This window comes from Phyllostomus discolor, chromosome 6 (assembly GCF_004126475.2).
Source record: "Phyllostomus discolor isolate MPI-MPIP mPhyDis1 chromosome 6, mPhyDis1.pri.v3, whole genome shotgun sequence".
NCBI classification, from domain to species: Eukaryota; Metazoa; Chordata; class Mammalia; order Chiroptera; family Phyllostomidae; genus Phyllostomus; species Phyllostomus discolor.
This window is the reverse complement of record NC_040908.2, coordinates 167,419,732-167,443,179: the sequence shown is the minus strand read 5'-3', so window position 1 is coordinate 167,443,179 and position 23,448 is coordinate 167,419,732. Positions and strand designations below refer to the sequence as shown.

At 43.2% G+C, this 23,448-nt stretch overlaps 1 protein-coding gene and 1 long non-coding RNA gene across 7 annotated transcripts in view; both read left to right on the top strand.

Moving 5' to 3' along the window:
• The window catches only part of KMT5B (lysine methyltransferase 5B), a 51,853-nt gene that overhangs the window by 11,785 nt on the left and 16,620 nt on the right, over nt 1–23,448 (top strand). For 3 of the 6 annotated variants that reach the window (XM_028515211.2, XM_028515213.2, XM_036029791.1), the window contains exons 2-8: nt 5,316–5,551; nt 11,510–11,657; nt 14,871–14,939; nt 20,658–20,823; nt 21,395–21,504; nt 22,950–23,116; nt 23,400–23,419. In XM_028515211.2, coding sequence (XP_028371012.1) covers nt 5,392–5,551; nt 11,510–11,657; nt 14,871–14,939; nt 20,658–20,823; nt 21,395–21,504; nt 22,950–23,116; nt 23,400–23,419 — 840 coding nt within the window. In that variant the 5' untranslated portion in view covers nt 5,316–5,391. The remainder of the gene's footprint in view (nt 1–5,315; nt 5,552–11,509; nt 11,658–14,870; nt 14,940–20,657; nt 20,824–21,394; nt 21,505–22,949; nt 23,117–23,399; nt 23,420–23,448) is intronic. The other 3 variants (XM_036029789.1, XM_036029792.1, XM_036029790.1) reach the window with 2 other exon arrangements.
• Nucleotides 5,559–6,922, top strand: LOC118501399. Its single transcript, XR_004904051.1, has 2 exons — nt 5,559–6,631; nt 6,866–6,922. It is a non-coding gene; the product is annotated as an uncharacterized LOC118501399 (long non-coding RNA).

The window sequence follows — 23,448 nt, the reverse complement described above, 5'->3', positions numbered from 1 at the left end:
AGCTAGAGCCTGCTCTTTAAAAATGTGTATCAGTTTTTCCTCTTTAAGCACTTCGGGATTGTTTCGTTGCCACCGGACAATTTCTCTAAGATAAACTTTGTGCAGACAAGTTCAGCATGTAAACTGGTTAGAGAGTTCTTGGTGGTGTCTCAGGAATTATGCTAAAATCCTTGATAGTCATTCAGAACCAATGTTTTCATTTTTCTGACAGAGTTTTAAAAATCCTGGTTTGTGTTTTAGAACATTCAACAAAAAATCCGTGTCCACAGCTTTAAGTAAAACAATATTGGGACCACAGTTCTCAAACTGGGCACGAGCAGTTCACTGAAAAGTCAGTCAACAGCCTCCAACCCTCTCTCTGTGTGTCCACAAGGGGAGAGTGACAGTCACAGAGGTGTGGACACCTGGTGACGGCCCCTCGCCGCTGCAGTGGGGCAGCCCCTCTGCACAAACCAAGCACAGTTTTCATGAGACCGTTCTGTGCTTTCTTTAGAAATGTTTTCAAGTATCAGAGTATTTTAGGGGTTTTTTCCAATTATAAATAAATAGGTTTACTGTAAACATTTTGAGGAAATTTTTTGTTAGTGTTAATCCCATTCCCTCCAAGGTAGCCATCCTGTCGCTGATTTGGAATAAGGAGCGGTGTGATGTGTGTGTGCTTTTTCCTGTAGTGGCATTGCAGTATGATTAGATGTTTCCTCTTTGAATACAACTCTACATAATTCTTTAAATACTTTCCTCTTCAAATGCAGCTCTTATTGTAGCAGTTCCTCAGTATATTTTGTATTATCATAAACAGTCTGCCTTCTGTTTATGTTTGGGACTAGAATCGGGAGCATGTGCTTCCTTCCCCACCTGTCGGTCCAGTGAAGTCCGTGAGGCGAATGTTCCTTTCCTGTTGACTTTCGTGTTGCGGAGCCTCCCTGCCCCTGCCCGGGGCACGGTCACTCTGCATTTCCTTAGAGCCTGGTCGCATCGCTTTTTCGTGAACACGCAAAAACACAGGGAGCAAAGCTGGCATAATACCCTCAGGAATTTCACTCCATTACCTACACTTAAATGGTCTTTTTTTTAAAGGACATTTTTTCATTTTTTATTTATCTTTCTAAAGATTTTATTTATTTATTTTTATACCAAGGGGAAAGGAGGGAGAAAGGGAGAGAAACATCAGTGTGTGGTTGTCTCTCATGTGCCCCCACCAGGGACCTGGCCTGCAACCCAGGCACGTGCCCTGACTGGGAACTGAACCAGCAACTCTTTGGTTTGCAGGCTTGGCACTCAACCCACTGAGCCACACCAGCCAGGGCAGAATTTCTGTTTTAAAAGCATTTATTGTGAGCTCTTCTCCATATAGTAAGCAGCTAGCATGGGCCTTTAGACTGTCACTTGGGTCGTGTCACTCCTCTGCCTGCGTCTCACTGAGATTCAGCACCCAAGGCTCAGCAGGCTTCGAGGCCCTGTTACTTGCCGTGTCTTCTGGCCGCTTCCCTGGCCTTGCCCGCCCCGCCACACTGGCTCTGTGCTGGTGCACTTTGCCCGTGCCCTGTGCCTCGCACTCCAGCATGCGCCCAGCTTTCCTCGTCAGCCCCGGTGCCGCCCGAGACGCGCCCTGCCACTTGGAACCTGCCTTGTTTTCTCCGAGGTGCCGGCATTTATTTGTGAATTTGCTGTTTCCCAGAGCTTTCTTCATTAGAATATAAGCACAAATGAGGGCAGAAACATTTTGTTCTTTGCTGTGTCCTCGGTGCCTAGAACAGTGTCTGGAATACAGTAGATGGCTAATAATTTTTCTGATATTCTTATATTGGGGGGTCAGAACAAAGTAAGATTTGTAGCTATTATACCATTTAGGGAGTGATCAGTACTCCTTGAAATTTTTTTTCTGCCAATTTTGGGATAAATTCGAGGTAATTTTTATTTCTAAATTATAGTCATTGGCCAGTTAGCCTAGTGCTGTCAACCAAGCCAAGACTGTGGTGGCATTTCCATGTGAGCCAGCTGCGTTCAAAGCCAGAGAGGCACACCTTCGCTTGCGTTGGGAGGGGCACCTCCGTGGGGGCCAGGAAGCCTTTAGACTTTGCCAGCCGCCCGGCGCCTTCAGCCTCTTTCTCCGCAGTTCGCACCGTGTGGGCCGCGAGAGCGCCTGAAGTCCCGTCTCCTCCTCTAACGTGTGAGGGTTCTTCCCATTTGTGATCTTACAGGAAATACGCTGACGGCAACAGGTTCCATGCTCCTGGGGCGGAACAAATGATGACCTGATAATTACTAGAGTTTTTGTTGTATACACTCGTACTGGGCTAAAAAACTATAAATAGTCCCAGAATTTCTGATAGCTTTACTAGAAGTGCTTCCAAAAGGTGTTCATTTGTGAGCCTGAGTCAAGTCTCTCGCCTCAGTGAGCTGCTGTCATCTGGACGAGTGGGGAGGCTTGGAGCCTCCGTGAGAACGCGTCCCGACACGGGCGGTGTGTTCCTGCCGCAGGCTCGTCCGTGTCGGGTGACTGACACGGCACCCGCCACACCACAGTGCGGCGTCGGTGTCGGTGAGACCGAAGGTTCCCAGTGCACGCCCGCTGGGACCGGAAACGCACCGCACACTTGGTTGATTATGTGTCGGCTGGAGCGAGCTCGGTCTGTGCTCCGTGAACTGGGCCGCTGTGCTCCTGGGATGATCTGTTGGTGCGCTTTTCCTGGTTCTCGGGGGGGGGTATAGCTCGGTAGGTACAGTTTCCTCCAATTAAAATGTTTCGTTCCATGGTTTTCAATTAGTATTCCTCAGTCCTCACCGGAGAATATGTGTATTGATTTTAGAGGGAGGGAGAGAGGGAGGAACATCCATGAGAGAAACATCGATTGATTGCCTCCTGCATGTGCCCAACCAGGGATCGAACCCACAACCTTTCGGTGTATGGAACAACACTCTAATCATCTGAGCCATCCAGCCAAGGCTCTTCCATACTTTTTCTTAAAATTTTGGCATCTGTCCTTTGCTCCAACAGCTGATGAAGTGAATGAATAAGTAGTTTGGAACAGTAGTACTCACGCTGGTGCTTGCATCAGAATCACCTGGGGGGGCTCAGTAACCCAGATTGCTGGATCTGGCTTCGGGTTTCTGCTTTTTGTCTCTGAGTGGGAATCTGGGTTGGGACTTAAGGATTCTCTGAGGAGAGGGGACTCTTTATTTTTTGTGTCTCTTAACTTTTCCTAAAGCCACCTTGCTCTTTTCCATTCCGTGTGTTATCATTGAAGAAGATAAGGACTCCTAAGAGTCTCAAAAACCCATTTTGCAATCATTATCCATAAGCTGTGTGTTATATATGGGCATCCTTGAGATGGGCTTGCTGAAGGACCAAGCCCTGTACCTCTCCTTGTTCTTTCTGCGTGGAGACGCAGAACTAGGGAGTGCAGCAGAAGGCGCAGAGGGAGGGGGCTGGGGCTCGGGTCTGCGCCTGCGCCTGCACAAGAGCTCCTCTCTCTGCCTGTGAGAGCACTGGCGTCTTGAGAGGGTTTGAAGAGGTCGGGTTATAACTTTAATGTGCAGTTTAAGAAAATAACAGAGTACAGTTTCTGTTAGGTGGTTTAGACTGCAACCTTATTTATTTACTCTTGCATCAGTCTAGTGGCTCTGATCTACTTTGTACTGTGCCAGATACGAGGGTTAGAGAAAAGAAAAATAAATTCTTGACCTCAGGACCTGCCAGTCCATTAAAGAGGCAGGCAGACCATGACTGCACAGTGACACAAGGGCTGTCGCCTCCACTTTAGAGCAGGGGTGTCTCCCTGGGTTTGGCAGTGAGGGTCGGGGAAGACTTCCTGGTCGAGAGGGGATTTGCGTTCCAGGCGTGGGAGAGAGGAAGGGCGTCCTGGGGCATGGCCGCTTTCCCTCGGGCTTTCTCTGCTTCTGTGCTTCAAAAGTATACTGCTCGTGCGCTCCACGCCTTTTCTTCTGAGTGTAAATAGAGGATATTTGATCGTCAATAGGAAGTCTTATATTTAATTTGAGAAGGTGTAATAATTGAAAAATCTTTCCTCTATAACTGATGTATCAATAGTTTTACTCACCCTTTCCTATATTTTAAGGAGCACTACTTTTCTGGATTTAGTGAAGCCTGTAAGAAGTAGCAAAAGATAGGCACAATAGAAGTTGAATGCTAATTGAATTTAAATAGTAAGGGAACCAGGAGAAAAGTACATGATGAAGAATAATTGCACAAGTATCCTTAATATTGATCAGATATATATATATATATATATATATATATATATTTACCTAAGCATATCACTTACACATTTCATCCCACTGTGAATTAACACAAAATTCCTGTCACATGAAAGCAGTCTGAAGTCAAGTAAAAATTAATGTTTCATATTTGTGTTGGTTATCATTACAGACATGTCCAGTTCGACATTTTTCTTGGAGTACTTCAGAATAACTTATCATTTGTACTTTTCTGTGTGTTTGTATAAAGTAAGGGATATCGACTTTGTCACGTGTCCTGAGAGACCCGTGGGCATGAGCGCTGGGTCCTCACGATTGTGCTGTCGGCTGGTGGTGCGGCCTCGGTCATGTCACCTCTCTGGCCTCAGTCGCACCTGCACACGGGAGGGACCGCACTAGGGTCCTACAGGTCCTTAGCTCCAAAGGTTTGTTTTCCTAGAGCCTTTTTAGTTTGACTTACACTAAACACACAATTTTATAATGAACTGATGTCATGGACATTTTTTTTCTTAATCCATTACCAACAAACATGATGACTTCCAAAGGTCTTTGTAAAGTACAGGCATCCCTCACTGTCCAAATCATTCAGTTCCTAAATTCAGCTCATTCAAATTCATATGGTGAAAGATGCCTCTACATTAGCGAATGTAGCAGCCTCTCAGGTTATGTTGCCATTGTAAAGGAACACTAAGGAAGATGTGTTATGATGGGCGATACTTTGATATTGATAGGACACACTGAATACCTTGAATGTTGACTTGAATGACAAAAAGATGTGACAAACTGTTGTAGACAAGAGATAACATAATAAGGAGCAAAGGTGATTCTTACTGATAACTGAAGGATAAGCACTTGCTATTTACCAGTTGCATTTCAAAGCACCAGCAGTGAGAAAGTCCCCTATCAGGGCCTTGGGTCATTGCAGGCCTCAGCATGATCGGGATGGCTGGGGAGCCCAGGTAGTCTCTAAAGAGTGGAAACATTAATGACTAAGTTACTTTTAATACTCTGTATCTTTCTCAAGGGTCTGTGTAGCATGGTCTTTTATGTATTGACCTCCCCGTTTTGTTTTGTTTTTCATATTTTGTTTCTGTTAGGAGAGAACATTGAAATTATTCTCTAAGCTATTTGAAGAGAGTGACTAAATGCACCTGGGTCAGGCTGTCTGTGGGTATGAAGTGGTTGGGAGAATCCAAGAACATGGTGGTGAATGGCAGGAGGAGTGGAGGCAAGTTGTCTAATGACCACCCGCAGAACCAATCAAAAGCTCAGCACACGGGGAAGGACGCCGTGAAGGCTGGCAGAAGCGCGGTGGAGAGGAGGTCGAGCAGATGTATGTACACACTCAACCTGTCGCTCTTTTGACTGTGATACGGGACAGTGCTTCTTTCCAGTTTGTGATGTGTTCTGTTCTCTGCTGTTTTCAAAACAATTATCTGTGTTCTCACATTAACAGTACAGTTTTTTTACTCTTTCATAGCTATATATATTTTTATTCTCACCAAACATTGTGTACAACTTCAGTTTAATGCTTAATATAATAACTTCAATCATGCTTTTTATGTCCATGGTTTCTACAAAATTACATTTTGTAGAATTTATACCTAAATGGTTAATCTGTTCTGTAAAAAATTACAATAACTGCTACTGAACTGAATTTCTTAGAAGTTCATACTGTATTTTTTATATTTGATTTAAGTATAAGTATGTATGTCTTTAAAAACTTATAATAATATGAATGATAAGATCAACTCTAAATTGTATGTTAAGTGGAATTTAGGCCAGCTTCACAGATTGTTACTACTTCTGTTTATGTAGGGTGAGGCACTGCTGATATTAAGTTACTTTTTTTATCTCTACATCTTGGTAAGAACAAAACTACTTGTTGAGATTTCTGAGAAATTGTAGAGTTGATACATGTTTCATAGTTCTTTAAGGAGTAGTAAATTGCCATAGGATAAATTTAAACTTAAATAGACAGCCATATAAAGATTGTCCAAAAGTGTATTAAGGAGTACAACTTTTTCTATTGATATTTCTTGATTTTGCTAAGGTTAATTTAGCCACTGCTGAATAGCCTTAGTTTGTGTTGGAATCTGCCTGCTCCTTGTGCACTGGGTTAGCCTGGGGTGTGCCGCAGTTTCAGGTAGATTGCCCCAGTCCGATTCATTTCGTTCTTACCTTAGGGGTTTATGCAGTTCGCTGCCCTTACCTTTCCATACCTGATCAGGTCACTGTTTCTAGAGAAACAGGCAGAAATTCCTACCTCGGATAAGAGTGGAGGGAGAGTCCAAGACTGAATGTATTCTCTTCTGCACGGACACCTCCTCACCTCTTAGCCTGTGATGCGAGCCTGACGGAGCTGAGAAACGCAGTGACTGGAGCAGTGGTGTCGCTCTGTTCAGTGAGTTAGGTGTCGCTTAGACTTTTTTTTTTTTTAATTTTCAGGAATCTTTTTTTTTTTAAGATTTTATTTATTTATTTTTAGAGAGGGAAGGGAGGAAGATAGAGAGAGAGAGAGAGAAACATCAGTGTGCAGTTGCTGGGGGCTATGGCCCGCAACCCAGGCATGTATCCTGGCTGGGAATTGAACCTGGGACACTTTGGTTCCCAGCCCGCGCTCAATCCACTGAACTACACCAGCCAGGGCCGCTTAGACTTTTTTAAAGCAACTTGTTATTGTCCTCCTTTTGTATATCACAGTGCAAAAAGGCCCTCATTGGTTTGATTGTTCGAGGTGCATAAGAATCTATAAATGACCACTATGTGCGCTGCACTTTGCGAAGTGTAGACAGATGTAGAGGGGTAGGTTGGAAAAGCCCAGAGAGTGTGAAGACGGACAGCATCACATTGAATGTTGCTGGCGCAGAAACAGCCACTGATGAAGAGGAGCACAGCAGTGCTCCACTGAGATAAGCTGCAGCGACTTCACCTGACATCACAGCCACAAAACACACGAAGCAGAAACTGACCAAATTGAGGGGAGAAGTAGAGAACTCAACAATAGTTTGAAGACTCTAATAACTTGCTGTCAATGATGCATGTAGAACAAGGAGAGAAGACAAACCGGAGCTCACCAGCAGGCACTTCAGAGCACTCCGCCCGACCACAGCCGCCTGTACATTCTCTTCAGGTGCACGCGAGCGGTTTCAGGGCAGACCACAGGGCGGGCCATAAAGCAGCCCTCAGTAAATTTATAAGGATTGAAGTCTTACGTTGTATGTTCTCTGATGAAAATGGTATAAAATTAGAAATGAATAATAGAAATTTGGGAAATTTACAAATATGTGGAAATTAACACACTCCTAATTAACCAATGGGTTAAAGAAGAAATCAGAAGGGAAGTGAGAAAATACTCGTACATGATTGAAAATAGGATACCACATATTAAAATTAATGGGGTGTAGCTAAAGCATTGCCTAGAGGGAGATTTGTAGCTGTGAACAACTACATTTAAAAAAGAACAAAGATCTCAATAACTAACTTTTTAGCTAAAACAAGAGAAAAAGAAAAGCGAACAGAAGGAAGTAATGAAGTGAAACTAACAGTAAGGAATAGAAAGATGGTAGAGATAATTAACAAATGTAAAAGCTGGTTCTTTGAAAAGATCAACAAAATTGGGAAATCTTTAAGCAAGGCTGACCAAGAAAAAGAGAAGAATCAAGAGTGAGAGATGTTATTATCTCAAAAAATAAAAAGAATTATAACAATATTATGAACAACTGTATACCAACAAATTAGATAACTTAGTTTAATCAAAAAAATTCCAAGAAAGTAACAAACTACCAAAACTGAATCTAGAAGAAATACAAAAGAACACTACCTACAAGAAAATCTCAGTTCCAGATGGCTTCATCGGTAAATACTGGCAGGTGTTTAAAGAAGAATTAATACCAGTTCTTCATAGATGGTTCCCAGAAAATGGAAGGGAACACTTGCTGATTCATTCAATGAGGCCAGCATTACCCTGCCACCAAAATCCTCAGCAAATACTATAAACCATATCAACCAACAGATTCTGCAGCATGTGACAAAGTGGGATTTATCCCAGGAATTCAAGGTTGATTTAATGCCTTTAATACACTGTAATTAATTAATACACTACATCAAGAGAATGAAGGACTAAAGCCATACAGTGATCCCAATAAATCATTTGACAAAAGTCTTAATACCCTTTCAGGAAAAAAACATTCAACAAACAAGGAATAGAAGGAAAGATAAAGGATGTCTATGAAAACCCTGTCACACCTTATGTCACATTTAATGGTGAAATACTAAATGGTTCTCCCCAAGATCAGGAACAAGACACAAAATCCATCTCACCATTCCTATTCAGCATTGTACTTACAGGTTCTAACCACGGCAGCTAGGCAAGAAAATGAACTAAAAAGCATCCAGATCAGAAAGAAAAAGGTAAAACAGTCTTTATTTGCAGATGACATGATTGTGTATATAGAAAATCCTAAGGAATCCACTAAAAAAACTATTAGAACTAATCAAGTTCAGCAAGCTTGCAGGATATAAAAATCAATTGCAATTCTGTGTACTTTCAATGAACAAGTCAAAGTTGAAACAGTTTTATTTACAGTGGTGTAAAATATAGCATCAAGTTTAACAATAAAAGTGTAATACTTATACTCTGCAAACTACAAAACATTGTTGAACGAAGTTTAAAAAGACCTAAATAGATAGACATCACGTATTCATGGACTAGAAGATTTACTGTTGTTTAAATGGCAGTACTCCCCAAATGATCTTCAGATTGAATGCATTTCCTATCAAAATCTCAACTGGCCTCTTCGCAGAAATTGATGAGCTCATCTGAAAATTCTTATGTAAATTTAAGGGACCCAGATTACAACAATCTGGGAAAAAAAGGACTCTCAGTCATCAGAAAAACGCAAATTAAAACCATAGGATACCACTTCACAACCACTAGGATATATATAGAATTAAAAGGACAGACAGTAACAAGTATTGGTGATGATGTGGAGAAATTAGAACCCCCATACACTGCTGTTGGAAATGTAAAATGGTGCATCTACTTTGAAGAATGGTCTGGCAGTTCCTCAAAAGGATAAGCATGGAGTTTCCATATGACCTAACAATTCCACTCCTAAGAAAATTGAAAGCATATGTACACACACAAAAAAACTTGTACGTAAATGTTCATAGAAACATTATTCATAAAAGCAAAAAAGTGGAAACAGGCCAATTGTCCATCAACTAATGAATAAGCAAATGTGGTGTATGCATACAGTGGAATATTATTTGGCCATACTAGGAATGAAATCGGATGAGCCTTGGGAACTCTGCTAATTGAAAGAAGCCGTCGCAAAGACCACATATGGTATGATTCTGTCTATATGCAATTTTCAAACTAGGCAAATCTGTAGAAACAGAAACTAGATAAGTGGTTGCCAGGGGCTGGGAGGGAGAAACAGGTAGTGACTACTAATGGCTGTGGGGTTTCTTTGGGGAGTGATGAAATGTTCCAAAATTGATTGTGGTGATGTTACATGATTATGTGAATATGTTTTAAAAACCTTTGAATTGTACACTTGAAATGGGTGAATTGTACGGTATGTGAATTATAGTTAAATAAAGCTGTTACAGAAAATACAGTGATTTGATAGCTTTTCACATACCTATATGCTCAGTATAAGTGTTTAATTTTTTTTTTTGAAAGAGTAGATGAAAAGAAGGTTACACCTCTTACTGTGTCTCTTGTTCTTTCACGTATTATTTGGGTTGACCAAAAAGTCCATTTAATTTTTTCTGTAAAATAAAAGACACATTTTTTTATTTTTATAAATAACTTTATTGATTGGGATATTTTGAGTATGTCAGCTGTCTCCCACACAGTGTAACATGGATGGTTCTCAGTGAATGTTTCTATTTGATCACTGTCAACTTCAGCTGGTCTACCTGACCATGGAGCATCATCGAGCGAGACATCTCCAGCATGAAACTTCACAGGTCACTTTTGACATGTTTGATCAGCCACAGCACCTTCTCCGTATACTGCACAAATCTTTTTTGCATTTCAGTTGTGTTTTTTACCTTTCTTGAAATAATAAAGCATAATATGCTGAAAATGTTGCATATTTTCTTCCATCTTCAATATTAAAATGGCTGTACAAAAATTCACCAATTTTGGTGTTCTTTTTTTTAATTTAATTTAATTTATTTTTAGAGAGGGGGGAAAGGAAAGAGAGAGGGAGAGAAATATCAATGCATGGTTGCTTCTCGTGTGCCCCCCATTGGGGACCTGACCTGTAACCCCGGCACATGCCCTGATTGGGAATCGAACCAGCGATGCCTTGGTTCACAGGCCAGTGCTCAATCCACTGAGCCACACCAGCCAGGGCCAGGTGTTCTTTTTTTAAATGCATGCTGATATGACAGGTGTCACAGTACAGTCTAACAAAATTGTTTCGAATGAATTTAAAGACAACTGAGCGCTACTACAGCCATCTTATGGAAGAAAACGAAACACTTTTTGGCCTGTTTTTCGAGGCTTAAAGTTAACGCTGGTGGTGTCACTGCCTGCTGCTGAGACCGTCAGTGACAAAGACACCCGACGCTGGCGAAACTTCGTGCATACAGATTTGGCTTTCCTCTCCTCTTTTTACATTTTTTTTTCCACAATTAAACCCAAGCACTTCAGTCACCTTTCCTGTTTTTATCCAATCCCTCAGAATTTTCTAAAGAGAGGTCAGTTAGAAATAGGCCTGCATTCTCTCTTCTCTTCTTTTCCCACCTCTACCACCTAGGTCTGTAATGATGGGCAAGTTTCTTACCCTCTGGGCCTGTTACCAGCAAAAGGGAGATAGTAATCACTCATCAGACCAAAGGCAGGAAGGTGGAGTCAGCTCCTCGGGACTCCTGTTGGTCCTTACCTTCCACCCTCCTGGCCCTCGCTGCAGAGTATCCTCTGCTCCTCCTTGGCCCAGCCCTGTCTCTAACTACCTTTGGTGCTCTCTTGTCTCCTTAATGAACATCTACCTTCCCTGTTTCTCACCTCCTCGCGGGAGGGGCAAGGCATCGGAGCCAGAGGCTCATCCTCCCCTTGGGAAGCCTGGTACTTGGCTGCTAACCAGAACGCTTGGTGGTGGGCTAGTTTACTGTGCTTGGTTTCGTGCTCATTCAACTAGTACTCCACGCTCCGCTCTTAAAGTCGATTGAGGTCATTTCAGTTCTTGATGATTAGCTTGAACGGGCAAAGGTTATTTTACGGTGGATTTTGGTAGCTTTCAGTTTGAGTTACTTTTTCTTTCTCTTTTCACAGGTAATGGTAATTCAGGATTCGAGGGACAGAGTCGATATGTACCATCTTCTGGAATGTCCGCCAAGGAACTCTGTGAAAATGACGACCTAGCGACCAGTTTGGTTCTTGACCCCTATTTAGGTTTTCAAACACACAAAATGAATACTAGGTAATTTTAAGCCTTTGTCCTGAATGAAACAGATGATGCTGAATTTAAGGAAAGAGATGGCTGATTTTACTTTCAGTCAAAATTTTAAAGTAACGTTAAAGGAAAGTTCTTTCCTACAGAAAGATTTTTCTATATGTGAGCTAAGAAAAGCAACGAAAGCTTATGAAAGTCTTGTCAGTTTTAACTCTGTGTTAGGATATTTCTGTTAAAATATATATAAGGCTGGGGGACCATCTCCATATTCTATTTTAAACATTGATGATAATTAGCCAAAAGAAAAATCTTAACAGGCATCCTATAAAACCTTAAAAATGTATATGGGTTTTTCCCCTGCTAAAAGTAGGTTACATTAGTTTTTTTCATGGCTTTATTAAAAACTTGAATAATTGCTTCTGTACATAGGTAATTCTGCCATCTGTTCTAATTTTTGAGATGCAGCTAAGGATTCGGCTAGGTAGGATTCGGCTAAGTGAGAGTGAATGATTTTAAAGAGGTGTGCTTACATGCAGTGTGAAGATGAGAAAATAGCTGTACAAGTGCTTTTTGAGTATCAGACGTCATCTACATGAACTATTACTCTGTTGCTCTTGAAATTTGTCATCCTTTGAATTTCTCTATTTTAATTCCCTTAAATTTTATCTCTCAAATTCCATGGCAGAGGGTTTCCAAGTCTGGTGGGAAAAGCACAGGGATTTAGAATGTAGAGCGAGTTTGGGCCAATGTCCGCTCTTACCCCTGCCATCCTAGCTTTGGTATTCAGCAGCTCCGGTGCCAGGGACTAGCCCCGGGGGGACTTGATCACCAGGTGGGCCCTCGTTGGTAATTAGTTGAGTAATTTTATTCAGCAGGGATTGGTGAGTAAAAGTGATTAGGGGAAAATCTTGTGTTCATCATTTTCCCTTTTAATTCTGTCCCTTGCTAGAATTAAAGCAAGATACTGTGTTAGCATTTATCAGTTACATTCTAAATCCAGAAAGAAGAAATTTGGGTAAAAATGTGCCTTTGGTATTTCTGTGTCATCTCTTGTCACCCCGTGTCCTTACTAAAATGAAGGGAGGAGCGGGGATAGGCTTGGGAGACCCTTTAAGCAGCTCCCTTTCTTCAGAGGGGCGAGCGCCCACAGTTTCTGGCCAGGCAGGCCGATGGCTATTCTCTGCGAGTCCGCAGAATCGGAGGCCCCTGTGTGCAAGTGAAGTCTCGTTTGCCTTGTTTTAAGTCCACTTCCCTTTCCCCCAGGGAACATGCGAGGCTAGGGCTCAAGCTCTGGAGGATCCTGGTAGTCTGTGAGGCACCCTTTCCGCCTTTTTTTCTCCTGAGTTAAGAAATGTGAATCACTGATTCACAAAACATTCTAATGACATTCAAGATATTACCACAGAGGCCCCTAATTATGACCTGGACTCATCAAGAAAAAGATTATGTTCATTAAGCCTTATGTATACTGAAATACGGAAGCCTATAAACCATTTTAGAAAGTGTTCCATCAAAATTACAAAACGTTTTTAGTGGCCGAGGAAAGAAATCAGTGTGTTCAGTATCTGCAGCTTTGTTCCAAAGGATGAAGGGTGGTCGCCTGTTACTATCTTCTGCTACGGGAAGTAACTCCTGTTTTCTGTAAAAATCCTCTTAGACACCTGCTTCTCCGAGTTTCCAGGAGTCACCTGGGGAATCTTGTTAGGGTGCAGACTCAGCTCTGGGAGAGGCCTGGGAGCCTCCGTCCCTGACGCGCCCGGACCACGCGCTCAGGAGCAGGGTCCCACGCGCCAGGCTGCCGCACCTCCTCGTGGCGTGAACAGTGGATTAGAAGCACTTTACCAGTAGTTTCTTGGGGCTCACTTAAAAACGTGTGTCCTTAAATTGTAAAGTTTAGGATTGCCATGCCAATATTAAAACTCAGAATGTTACTGTATCTAGGTACCCTCAATTAAAATGTATTCAGTGCATAAAAATTTTTGTGAATAGAAATTGAAGGATCTAAAATGAAAACTGGTTCAACCTGGTTAAACGTGCAACGGATATACTTGAAAATAAAACTGTATCCATTCTAGTTCATCTTTTGAGCACGAATTGACCAGAATGTTGGCTTATATATCATGTTCAAAGATATTATTTTATGGAAAATCTGTAGTGGTTTATTTGAATAAACCATAAATATCTCTAAAATTGTTAGCTTGTAGACTTCTCTGTCTGTGGGATGCAAACGAAGTGACTGGAAAGTAGGGTTAGAGCTTGTGTGTTAATACTCCAAGCTAGTGCTTGTCCAGTGGTCTCTTTGTCCTCAGGTTTGTACATCTGCAGTTTGACTGTCAGTTGTTAGTTTCTCTTTTTTATGCCTTTTTCCCCTCCTTTCAGCTTCTTTCAGTGTACTGTGTTGAGAAACAGAAAAGTTTAATAATTTGAGAATTTCCTAAACTACTATATTATGAGTACTCATGTTTTAATCTTAAAATATCCCTAATTTACTAACAAGTAGGTCAGAGTTATAGCATGAATACCTAGAAATAGTGTAAACAAAACAGTAATTTCAGTCTATTGGGAAATATTTAGACCTAGTTGACTTGTCAGTTATGAAACTTAAATTTTTCCTTTTAGCTGGAGAAGAGAGGTATTAGTAATACCTCTGCTTTTTAAAAAATCAGAGTAGGGCGGTGGGTGTTGCAAAGCCAGGGCGGGTGCCCCTTGTTCAGGCTCCAGAACCCCAAGACTTGACAGCGTCATGGGGAGCCGGGGAGTCTGGGGTGAGCAGAGCGGGAATAACGTTCCGGAGAAACACGGAGCCGTCTCAGGGCACTCTTGCTTCGGAACTGCTCTGGGCTCTTCTGACCCACACGTGAGTCTGCGCAGTCCTTCCTCATCCTCCCACTGCGGTGGCCATCTCATCTTATTTCACTTAGGATTATACTATGCACGTCCACTGTTGGGCATGAATTTATAAACCACTGCAAATGCCACTTTGAAATCAAGTGCTTGACCAGAAAGCCTGCAGAGGTTCTAGCCCCTCTGACTCCCTGTAACGAGGGTAGAACGATGTCACGGGGAGGGGAGCGCGGCCTGGCGTTCATCGTGCTGAGACCGCCCGCAGCTCCGTGGGGTTCTGGGATTTCAGTGTTCTAAGGGTTTCTGCTGCAGCTAATATTGTAAGTCTGTTTAGAGATTGCAAGTACAGATTGTACAAATAGTTTTTCATTGTTGTTTGTTTTTGCATTTATATAGCGCCTTTCCTTCGAGGAGCTCAAGGCATTTTTCAAAATCTGACAGTTTTCCTCACAACAACCCTGTGAGGTAGGTAGAGTGCATTACAAACAGTAACAAGATGCCGCTAACCTGTTGCAGCCTGTATGATGTTCTTTTATGTTGAGTATTGGAGGTGTCAGCATAAACATGAGTTTTAGAACATTTTGCGAACCTTTTAAAATAGTTTGGTCTTAGTCATAGCTGTATTTTAAAAAACCACTTGTACTCCATAGCAGGGTAATTTTAAAAGAAATCTTTTCATGCAAAGATCAGGAGTCACTCCCTGGGATCAGCTGAGCGCTGGGTGCGGGACTCAGCCAGGTGTGTTTCTGGTTGTTGTCTGTTTCCAGGTGACGAAGGCACGAAGAGCTGTGGCTGTAGCACGCTGCTGCCGCCGCCTCCCAGCACCTGCCAGCCCTCGGCTTGCCGTTAACCTTTCTTCAAAGGGGGAAATGTGTTCACAGTGTTGCCTCGTGGTTTCCTTATTTTACATCTTAAAATATTCGAACATTTTTCTCTTCCTGTCCCCTTCCATTGCTCCCTTTTTTCTGCCCCTCCCTTCCCGTCCTCCCTTCCTCCAGTCAGCTCTTGGTTGTACATGCTAGTGGAAGGGACAGTAGTACAGCTGGCACAAATCTACAACCCTTCCTCCATGCCACAGTGGTCTCTTGGGTTTGGAAACAGAAAAACCAAATAGCAAGAAAACCTGGGAAGTCAGTCTCTGGAAAGAGTGGGGAACAGGTGTGTGGGGTGTGAATTCATATTTTTTTTCTGTGCCTTTTAATAGTGAATGATTGTAAATGACATTTCTTTTAACTGCTTTTTAATTTTTTTAAGGGTTTTTTTGTTTATTTTTAGACAGATGGGAAGGGAAGGACAAAAAGAGAGAAACATCAGTGTGTGGTTGCCTCTTGCACATACCCTACTGGGGACCTGGCCTGCAACCCAGGCCTGTGCCCTGACTGGGAATCAGACCTGTGACCCTTTGGTTTGCAGCCCGGTGCTCAGTCCACTGAGTCACACCAGCCAGGGTTTTTCTTTCTACTTAAAAAATTAATGTTGTTCAAGTACAGTTGTCTCCATTTTCTCCCTACCACTCCCCAGCTCGCTAAAAAAATTTTTGACAGCAGCCATTGATCAGAGTTGTGGGAAGAGAAAAAGAAATATTTATTTGTTTGTTTGTTTTTAAAGATTTTATTTATTTTCAAAGAGGTGAGGGAGAAAGAGGGAGAGAAACATCAGTGTGTGGTTGCCTCTTGAGTGCCCCCAACTGGGGACCTGGCCTGCAACCCAGGCATGTGCCCTGACTGGGAATCAAATTGGCGACCCTTTGGTTCACAGGGCAGTGCTCAATCCACTGAGCTACACCAGCCAGGACAAAAAATATTTATTGAAAGTAGCAAATTTTGTGTTAAAGAAGGAGGGGTTCCTACTTACTTGGAAATACCAGATGCCTGTTTTTCTTGCCTCCCTGCCACTCCAGCTCACCCCCAATGGCCACATTTAAAAGTGTGTATTACCTTTCACGGTATTGTCAGAATACCACCAGCACTCTGGCTGGGCTCCAGGCTGGTGTTCCATGGCAGATGCAAGTCAGATCCTGTTCTAATGTGAAACGCCACCAGAGGGCCCTCCGAGTCCACCCAAGAGCAGGCTGGCGAGATGCTTCCCTTCATTAGCCTTGTGAGCCTTCTTTCCTCATTTATGGGACCAGAGGGCTGTGTTTGGTGGTCTGTATTTCCTTCTAGCTTTAAGAAGCATGGTGTAAGGACAGCTTTGTGCAGTTTGTATGGGAGATTCAGAGTGATTGGGATTAAGGAGAGGGCAGAGGGTGTCTTTCTACTCAATAATAGAAACTATTTTATGTCCTGACTGGTGTCACTCAGTGGATTGAGCGCCAGCCTGTGAATCAAAATGGCCAGGGCTCAGGCCTGGGTTGCAGGCCAGGTCCCCAGTGGTGGGTGTGCAGGAGGCAGCCATCAGTGTTTCTCTCACACACTGATGTTTCTCCCTCTGTTTCCCTTCTCTCTAAAAATAAATATTCAAAAAAATTATTTTAATTTTGTCTGAGGTCTTTAGTGCCGTTTGCTCTGGCCCTAATAATTATAACAATCTTATGTTCTTACAAAATTTTTATTTCCCCACAGTATTTGTTGTAATGGGATTTGACTTGAACTATCAGCCAGGTGACTTTGATGTATTTTTTTGTAGGGTTATTGAAAACAGCCATCTATACCCAGAACCATTTTCTTCTTTCTTTGCCAGTCATTTCACGCCTATAGCAACCAACTGTGATGGGAAGTTTTGATAATCAGTTATATTTTAAGTGAAATAGAGGTTCTTTTTTTTTTTAAGGGGGGTCTTAATTTCAACTAGTCTACTTTTTTCTTTTTTAAAAAAACATTTTCTTTAAAGATTTGTTTATGTATTTTTCAGAGAGAGGGGAAGAAAGGGAGAAAGAGGGAGAGAAACATCAGTGTGTGGTTGCCTTTCATGTGGTCCCCACTAGGGACCTGGCCCATAACTCAGGCATGTGCCCTGACTGGGAGTCGAATTGGCGACCCTTTGGTTCGCAGGCTGCTCTCAATCCACTGAGCCACACCAGCCAGGACTCTTTTTCAATTGTTGTTCAAGTACAGTTTTTTGCCTTTTCCCCCTGAGATGGAGGTTCTTGCTAGTGGGTAGCAAGTAGCATTTTGGGGAATTTTGTTTTTGCTTGAGCTGATGGGAGTCAGGAAGGCAGAAACAAAAGTCGGCACAGGGAAGGTGGAAGGCGGAGAGCGTTAGTCAGGAGTTCGTTATTTTGTGTTGGTTTTAGCATATAACTTGGCATCGTGAACAAAGAGTAAACAAAGCTGCCCAGAGCTGAAAGGAGTTTACAGATGGGAGGGGCGGGTTCCAGGAAGTGGAGAGCACTCACCGAGCCTGTAGGAGGAGCCTGTGTCCGGTCCACGTCTCTACCCTGCGTTTCTGCCGTGTTCTTAAAGCTCTGCGTGAATTTAGCCCTGACTCTGACTTGCTTGCTAGTGTGTTGAGCCATGTGATTATTTTAAAACAGTGAGTCACCATTGGTCAGTTCCACGTTGGACATACCGAGATGGCTTTGCTCTTTCTGTCATTGTAGCCCTGCCACTAACATCGTGGATTGTACATTGTATTTGCTCAAACGAAGTATTGCTTTTCTGTTCACTGCACAAAACGTGGGCTCTCCCTCCCCCGCCATGCCCTATGTCGCATTGTGTGAAGTGGCACGCCTTAGCTGACACTGCTTGGCTGTCTTCTCTGCCCTTCATACGCAAATGATCCCTGTGTGGGCTTTCAGCAGGGAGGGTTTAAGAAACTCAGTCTTGACAAAATCACTTGGGATATCTGCAAGTAACTTAATGTTACAACGGTGGAGGTTCAGATACTTGCACAATTCTGCAGATTCTCAGGTTATTTTAGTGGCGTTTCTCCAACACCACATCCTGACAGTCCTAGTTAAAGACATTCCGGTTGTTTAAAGGGTTTCCGCTCAGCGGTCTGTCCGGGCGGGTGTGCTAATTAATTGAAAATGGAGTAGCCCTGGCTGGCGTAGCTCAGTGGATTGAGTGCGGGCTGGGAACCAAAGTGTCCCAGGTTCAATTCCCAGCCAGGGTACATTCCTGGGTTGCAGGCCAGAACCCCCAGCAACCGCACATTGATGTTTCTCTCTCTCTCTCCCCCCCCCCCTTCCCTCTCTAAAAATAAATAAATAAAATCTTTTTTAAAAAAAAGATGTTATATGAAGGCTTTAAAAAAAAAAGAAAAGAAAATGGAGTAAAATAAGGCCTTGTCATTTCTTCATGTGATACCTCTGGGGTGTGTTCAAACTCTTTCACATGGTTCTCCTCAGTAGTTGTGAGGACTCACCGCAACTGGAGTTGGAGGCTAGTAAGTCCCCAACAGCGTCAGCATGCGGGAATGAGTCTGAACTCCCCCAGAGACCCCTCTTCCCGTTCCAGGGCTTTACTGTCCCTGCCGCGCTGGTTCCCGCAGCCCCTGTTCCTCTCGCTGAAACGAGGCTCCTCTGCCTAAGTGCCCTCTCACTTCGCCTGCCCTCCTTTGATTCTTTCCTGCCTACAGTAATATTCTAGAAAGCTGAAGTCACAGCTCGCCTCACTGCCCGTAACAGCCCCAACTGCAGACCCCTTCCCAAACAAACCTTCACCTCAGTTAAAATTTCTATACTTAAAGTGCGCTATAGCAATGTAGTTTGTACCATATTAACATACATTTGCATATCGAGGCCTTGCTTAACTGTTTGATGCATATGTATGTCTTTTAGTCCAAACTAAATATTTCATTTAAGAGCTTTGGCCATCCCTGGCCAGGTGCTCAGTTGTTGGTTAGGGCATCGTCCCAATATACCAAGGTTGCCGGTTCGATCCTTGGTCAGGGCACATATTGGAACCAACCAGTGAATGCGTAGACAGGTGGAACAAAAATTGATGTCTCCCTCTCCCTTCCTCCCTCCCCCTCCCTTCTCCCCCCCTTTTCCTCCTTCTCTAAAATCAATTGATACATTTTTTAAGAGAGCAGTGGCCAGTCTGTCTCTTCTGTTTTTCACCATACCACCTGTGTGCACAGCACCTAGTAAATAATCCTTGGTGAAATGTTGTGACTTAAAATCTTACTGAAATGTTACGAATACATTTATGATAGCTTATCTAGAAGAAAAATTCTGCTTGAATGCTTACTTTTCCTGGAGTTAATGCTAGATTTTATCTCAGCTTTAGCATTTTCACATTTACGAGGTATGCAATTTTAATTCTTAAGAGTTAAGAGGCATAGTTCAAATGTTTTTCTCCTTGGCCATTAATATTTTTTTAACTTATCTTTTTAAATAGCAGGCTGCAGTTCCTTTTTTGGTTGGATTTTTTAAAAAACTTAATTTGGGAAAATAAACCAAATGAAACTGACATGAGGAAACATTTTTTAATTAAGATCCAAGTACCTTTAATTATAGTACGTGTTTTATGAGAACACAACTTTAGAATGAGGGGCTTGGAAACTTAAGTTTCACTTGGACCGTGATTGTATCCCTCATGTGTTGTTTTATGACTGGAAAGACGGTATTCTGAAGTCGTTGCAGTTGGGTTTACACCAGAAGCTTTTTACCGTTCCGTGTCAGTAGTGTCTGCTGGCCCTGCCCGCACAGTGGCATCGCTGCTGGGGCCGCGCGGTTGCCGTCCGCGTCCTCTGAACGCTGCGGCCAGAGAGCGGTCTGACCCGGTGTCGGAAACCCGGGTGTGTCTCGAGGCCTGCTGGGGTGCTTGGTGTGGGGTGCATTCTCGAGCTGCACGCAGAGAATGTTTTGTTAGCGGCGTGATTTTGTTTGCCTCTCATTCTTCTGAAGCTCATTGCCTGGCGCTCTTCCGGCTTGATTCTGCATGTTTTTTAAAAAATGTTGTCATTCTAACACGGTTAGACGAATGCTTTTGTAGGTCTTTCACCTTGTACCCTCCATAGTAGATGACTAGTACAAGCCGGAATCAGTGCGCATTCGCTTGAGTCAGCAGTTAATGAGAAAACAGTGAAATAAAAGTATTAAAATGAAGTTTGAAGAAAGAGAAGTTGTATTTCCTGGTGACCGATATTACTCGCACAGTGATTATCAAGATTATCGATCTCTTTTGTAATGTCTGGCAGTTTTTAGGTTAATTATCTGTTTTTCAAGATCTCTTAACAGTGTCCCAAGGATGATGGTAGGTAACTGGGGTTATTGTCTTGATTCTTTTTTTCCAGATTTCGGCCTATTAAAGGAAGGCAAGAAGAACTAAAGGAGGTAATTGAACGTTTTAAGAAAGATGAGCACTTGGAGAAAGCTTTCAAATGTTTGACTTCAGGCGAATGGGCACGGCACTATTTTCTCAACAAGAACAAAATGCAGGAGAAATTATTCAAGGAACATGTAGGTTTATTAATAAGATTAATACTATTTATCTGTTTGGATAAGAGTGGAGGAAACTAAAGCCTAAATTCTGGTGAACACTGCAACTTGAAACCTGTGTTTTGGCCCCGACCAGCGTGGGTTGTTGGTTGGGCATGATCCTGCAGGGCCAAAGGTCACTGGTGCCATTTCCGGTCGGGCACACGCCCGGGTTGTGCGTTTGGTCCCCTGTCAGGGCACATGTGAGGTGTTTCTCGCATCAGTGTCTCTCTCCCTCTCCCCCCGCAAATATAAATAAATAAGTTTTTTGTAAAACTAGTCTTATGAAGATCCAGTAATATATAAGATCATTTGTGTGACTATACAAAGAGGAAACTTTATCATGTAGAAGTTAAGTTCTTTGTGAACTATTAGAGTAACATAGCCAAGCCATTAGGTACTCACGTATGTGAAATTTTAAAATACCAACAAAGTTTGTTACTTGAGGATCTTAAATGTTTTTATGTTGTTGGTTGTGGTTTGCTTTTGTAATTCCAAGAACGTCTAACAGGATTAACAATGTAAAGTTAATGTTGAATGTTTTCTGTTTTAGGTGTTCATTTACTTGCGAATGTTTGCGACTGACAGTGGATTTGAAATACTACCCTGCAACAGATACTCGTCCGAACAAAATGGAGCCAAGATAGTAGCAACGAAAGAGTGGTAACTATTATACTAGTATAAACTCATGAAGTTCTTTTATTTAAATTCCCTCTTAAGTTACTGTTGGAGGGCTAAGAAAGTCGTGGGAAGGGGTGAAACCGGAGCTCGCTGTGGGAGAGCCAGTGCGGGGCCCGTGCCCTCGCCCAGGACCAGGGTCTGCTGGCTGTTCTTCATCCCCACCCTGTCGTGTGGAATTAGAAGTCTGAGTTGAACCGGATTCTGTCTCTTAAGCCGACTGCTTTGTTTTTCATTGAGCCTGGTGTCCGCCTAATGACAGGACTAGAAAGGCTGGGGAGGCCAGGACGGGAAGCCGGCTTCCAGAGTCAGTCCGTTACTGGCCTGGAGGAGAGGTCAGGCACGACCCTTCCTTCGTGATCCTAGGAAGTTGATGGGTGGAAACTTGCTAGCACACCCACCTGCTTAAAAAATACACGTGTCGGCTTCAATGAAAGTCGTGCCGCCGAGCCCCATTAGGAGGAATAGCAGCCATACGTGAGAGAGAGAGAAGTGTGGTTATATCTTCTTTCCTCTAATGCCTGTTCCCTACCTTTCTCCCAAAAGAAATACTTAGGCCCTCTCATAGACCATCCTAATACATTGTATGGCAGAAATGTTAGGGTCAGGTGCCTGAAAATGGAGTGGGCAAAGAGCGTTACTCCCGGGCTTGGAAGGGTGTTGTGTACATGAGTGTACCTCGTGTGTCTCCGGGTGACATCGGGGCTGCTCATTGGCACCCGTGGCCCCCTGTGGTGGTGATGGGGGTGGAGGTTTGAGATCCTGGGTCCAGAGCTGCGCTATCCAGTACAGGAGCCACCAGCTCCATGTGGCTCTTGAACCCTTGAAATGGAACTAGTCCAAACGGAGCAGTACTGTAAACGTGGTATATGTGCCGGGTTTTGTATTAAGTTGTCTTTTTCATTAATAATTCTTACACTGACTACCTGCTGAAATTGTGTTTGGGGCATGGTGGGGTGGAACATATTACTAAAAGTTATTCCACATGTTTCTCTTTGACTTTCTTAAAGTGGCTATTAGACAATGGAGGACTCTGTGCTGGGCTCGAGTTACATGTCTGTGGGGCGGCAGCCTCCCAGCTCCGTGCCTCACAGCTTCCCTGCTGGTGCACTCGTCTGGGCCTCCCTCGCCCACTGCCAGCAGGGCGGGTCCAGTGCCGCGGGGGCCTGAGTCCTCCCTGCTCGCGGAACACCACACCGGGTGCTGCGGGGCATTCGGAGGCAGCGATGGGCTCCTGTCTCGCGGGACTTGCCGGCCTCTTGTAACCAGGGCAGAGGCTTTGGGGCTTCCCGGTGGGGGTCGGGACCAACTAAAATACGCAGAGCTAGGTCTTCTCAGTACTTGGTATTTGTTGGACAGGGTTATTTTATTAAAAGATGCCTTATTATTTATAATTACTAGTAATTTTTAACATCACATATTTTAAATAGGAAACGAAATGACAAAATAGAATTACTGGTGGGTTGTATTGCCGAACTTTCAGAAATTGAGGAGAACATGCTACTCAGACACGGAGAAAACGACTTCAGTGTCATGTACTCCACGAGGAAAAACTGCGCTCAGCTCTGGCTCGGCCCCGCTGCGTTCATAAACCACGGTAAGCGCCTTTCCCGGGGCCTGGCGCCGGCGTGGGCGGCACCGACCACTCCCAGTGGGACAGCCCCATCTGACCGAGGGGGCCTCCGTCATCCTCCAGAGGAGGGCTGGGAATGTGATCTCCCCCCACAAAGTCCTTAAATACTCCTGTGGTTCTCACTTGGGACGTAAATTTCTATCAACTTCATGAACTTATATGGAAAGCTTATTTCAGATTTCTGTAATTGTTCGTGTTTCAGATCTTATCTACAGTTAATTGACTTTATCTTTTGGACATTTTTCAGATTGCAGACCTAACTGTAAGGTAAGCACAAATATTTTATCTCAAGTATT